At 32.5% G+C, this 1485-nt stretch overlaps 1 protein-coding gene across 1 annotated transcript in view; it reads left to right on the forward strand.

The window, feature by feature from the left end:
• Nucleotides 1-474: 474 nt before the first annotated feature.
• The window catches only part of OSMR (oncostatin M receptor), a 35876-nt gene continuing 34865 nt past the window's right edge, over nt 475-1485 (forward strand). The window contains exon 1 of the mRNA XM_008568502.1: nt 475-632. Within this exon, the coding sequence (XP_008566724.1) occupies nt 554-632 (79 nt within the window). The 5' untranslated portion in view covers nt 475-553. The remainder of the gene's footprint in view (nt 633-1485) is intronic.

A 1485-nucleotide genomic window follows, 5' to 3' on the forward strand; every position in this document is an offset into this window, starting at 1 on the left:
CTTAGCTGTTGTAGAAAATTTGAACAAATATTTCGAAACCACCTCAGGGTCAGGAGGAAATCTTTAAGTGGTCACAAGTGTTTAATACTTTCTACCTGAGTTTTCTCTTTTTTTAAAAAAAGGAATATGTAGCATAAAAATGCTAAGGAAGACAGTAAATAGTGTATCTTGATGTGACAAAAGTCCCTTCTGATGATCTGGCTCTACCTAAGTTTTCTTTTTAAGAATATTCAAAGTAAATTAAGGGATATTCACACCACCCATGAGAAGGGACTCAATGATTCATTATTGTTAACACATTTAGCCACATATGTCAAAATTGTTGAAATGTTATTTTCAGTATTGACATTTGTTGGTGATGGATTGATGCCATTATGTGGAATGTAGTTTGAAAGTCACTGAGCATCCTCTGAGGGATAAGAGATACATCTGCTTTGACAAACATGGAAACCCTGAAATTGTTTTTTTTTTTTTTTTAAGATTTTCTGGGAAAAAGAAACTTTGTGAGCACAAAAACTGGTGTAATTGGGAAATAATTCAAGACTCACAAGAAATGTATAATTTCACACTCATGGCAGAAAATTACTTAAGGAAGAGAAGTGTCAACATTCTTTTTAACCTAACTCATCGAGGTAAGANGCTCCTTCACTGAGATGATTAGCTCCTTGAATTACATGTATGTGTGTGCATGTGCATATTCTCATTTCTTATGTAAACCTAAAAACATGTTTTTATTTTGTTTGGTTTTAATGTATTGCAGGGGTCTTCAAAAAGTTCATAGAAAGATTCGTATTATCTCTTAATTCATTTTTTCATGAAATTTTTTAAGTACCCTTGTATAAAGGATGTCAAGCTATAAGTAATAATCTAGTAATTATTTTCATATGGTAACATATTGTTAAGATTTGCCCATATTGTTGAGTGTTACTGTAGTCTATTCATTTTTACTGCTGTATAGTATTTCATTACGTAAATATTCAATATTTCATTCATACATTTCCTTTGATGGATTTTCAGGTTGTATCACGGTTTTTGCTCTTAGATATGGTGTGAAGTACAGTGTGGTATATGTGTGTCCACTGCATATCGACAATTGTTTTTCTTGACATTGTACGTAAGAGTGGAATTAGTGGGGACATAGAATATATGAATGTTCAGCTTATGAGATAATGTCAAATCATTTTCCAAAGCTGTTGTACCTGTTATACTCTCACCCTATGGATTCACATATTCTCTTTGAGCTTTATCATCATACAATCGAATGGCTATAAGTGGTATCTCATCTTGGTCTTGATCTACAGATCTCCAAGGTTGAATCTCTTCTTGTGTTTTGACAACATCTTTTATGAAAAGCTTGTTCAAGCTATTTGCCCATTTTTCCATGAGTGGTTTATGCTTTTTTTTGGTAGGAGTTATTTATAGATTCTTGATACTGATCCTTTGTTGTTTTCTCTACTGCTAATATCTTCTTCCAGTTTGTAACCC

Source organism: Galeopterus variegatus, unplaced genomic scaffold (genome assembly GCF_000696425.1).
Source record: "Galeopterus variegatus unplaced genomic scaffold, G_variegatus-3.0.2 Scaffold418, whole genome shotgun sequence".
Taxonomy (NCBI): domain Eukaryota; kingdom Metazoa; phylum Chordata; class Mammalia; order Dermoptera; family Cynocephalidae; genus Galeopterus; species Galeopterus variegatus.